Raw genomic sequence first — 1,901 nt, forward strand, 5'->3', positions numbered from 1 at the left:
TTTTTTTTTGCATATAATTCTATTTCTCATATGTTAGACTCAGCAAAAAATAAAATTTTAAAAAATGAAAATAAAAATCTAGAAAGAATAAGGCACCTAAAAACAGTTCATGCTAAGTTCAAACAACCCCATTAACTGAAAAGCCGAATGAAATATTAATATGCAATGTTTGCAATTTATTGACCCTTTTGTTTTTACAGCACAACTTGCAAGAAAGCAGTATGAACAAATGAGAAGGGAAGCCGCCTCAATCCGTATACAGAAACACCAACGTGCTCACATGGCAAGAAAGTCTTACACAACATTGAAGGCATCTGCAATTGTCATTCAAACTGGATTAAGAGCAATGGCGGCCCGAAATGAGTTCAGGTTTAGGAGAAGAACCAAGGCTGCAACCATTGTTCAGGTAACAAATTTTCGGAAATTTGTGGTGGAAGTCCATTTTGGAAAACGAACAAATGTAAACTTTTTCTACTTAGTCCATTTCAGAAATTTGATGACAAAAATTGTTTTCAACTTTTGACTCATTGAACATTAAACAGCTTCATGGTTATGAGTTTGTTAAGATTATAAATGTTTCTTCTCGCAGACACGGTGGCGAAGATTCCAAGCTCTTAACTCTTATAAACAACAGAAGAAAGCGACTCTCGCACTTCAATGTCTATGGAGAGCAAAGGTAGCAAGGAAGGAACTTAGAAAGCTGAAGATGGTGAGATTAGTTACTTGTCTGTTTGAATCCATTTACTTAACAATCTCTCTATTTGCTTTTATTGAGATAAAACACAAGGATTTCTAGAAGTAAATGCATTGCAAAGAATATAAAAGGATTTTCTGATGCAGGCTGCAAGAGAAACTGGCGCGCTCAAGGAAGCGAAGGACAAGTTGGAGAAGCGTGTCGAAGAGCTTACATGGAGACTAGATTTTGAGAAGCACTTGAGGGTATTACATTTTCTACCTACTTGTTTGAAATAGTATAACATAGTAATTAGCCTTGTATTTCAGTTTGGTATTGCTTTCGGAGGCCGCAAAAACCCTTTGCACGAAACATGAAAAAGTAGTGTACTTGGTAAAGGCGCATAAAAGTACTTTGCACAGACACCAATACATTGTTTTGAGAAGTTAGATTTTTGACGTTTGTTACAAGTAACCGTAGTTAACAATTTCAAGGTGAAGCTCAAAAGTTCCTCTTTTGTACTTGTTGGTTTCAAGATAATTTGATCAAAGTGCTTACATATAATCCTGAGCTGAAAGAGTATAAAAGCATATCCTTAATTCGGATGAATTTTGTTATAGTATTTACAGGAGAGTAAATTCCGAAAGAATATAGGTCTTGGTTGGAAAATGATCTGATGGAGTACTTTCTATGCAATTTTCTTTCACAGATTGACCTTGAAGAGGCTAAAGGGCAAGAAATCTCGAAGCTACAAAATGCTTTAAACGAAATGCAAGAGAAGTTAGACGAAGCGCACGCCGCGGTCATTCAAGAGAGAGAAGCGGCAAAGTTAGCTATTGAAGAAGCTCCACCGGTCATCAAAGAGGTGCCAGTTGTGGATGAAACAAAGCTAGAAATCCTAAGAAATCACAATGAAGAACTAGAGGTAATGTCTCAAATCAAAAACCACAAAATGGTGCCTATATTCGCGTTTCTAAATTAGAAATGATTCATATGTTTGTTCACACAATAACTTATTTATCCATGCATATGTACAGGGTGAATTGAGTGAGTTGAAGAAGAAGATGGAGGAATTTGAAGAAAAGTATTCTCAAGTCGAGAAAGAGAGCGAAATAAGGCTTAAAGAGGCGGAAGAAGTGCGGTTGAAGACAATGCAGCTTCAAGAGACAATAGAAAGGTGTGAACTCTAGAAAAAGGAATTGGTCACAAACATTCATTTTCAGTAGAC

The 1,901-nt window shown here is 36.3% G+C and overlaps 1 protein-coding gene across 1 annotated transcript; it reads left to right on the forward strand.

Moving 5' to 3' along the window:
- Positions 1–200: 200 nt before the first annotated feature.
- On the forward strand, positions 201–1,850 carry LOC112095260 (myosin-12-like; the record flags this gene model as incomplete). Its single annotated transcript, XM_024176941.1, has 5 exons — positions 201–406; positions 590–709; positions 841–939; positions 1,383–1,598; positions 1,711–1,850. Coding segments are annotated over 5 exons (781 nt in total), but the record flags the coding sequence as incomplete, so codon positions are not given.
- Between the last annotated feature and the right edge of the window lie 51 nt (positions 1,851–1,901).

The sequence above is a fragment of the Morus notabilis genome, unplaced genomic scaffold, assembly GCF_000414095.1.
Source record: "Morus notabilis unplaced genomic scaffold, ASM41409v2 C11444591, whole genome shotgun sequence".
Lineage (NCBI taxonomy): Eukaryota > Viridiplantae > Streptophyta > Magnoliopsida > Rosales > Moraceae > Morus > Morus notabilis.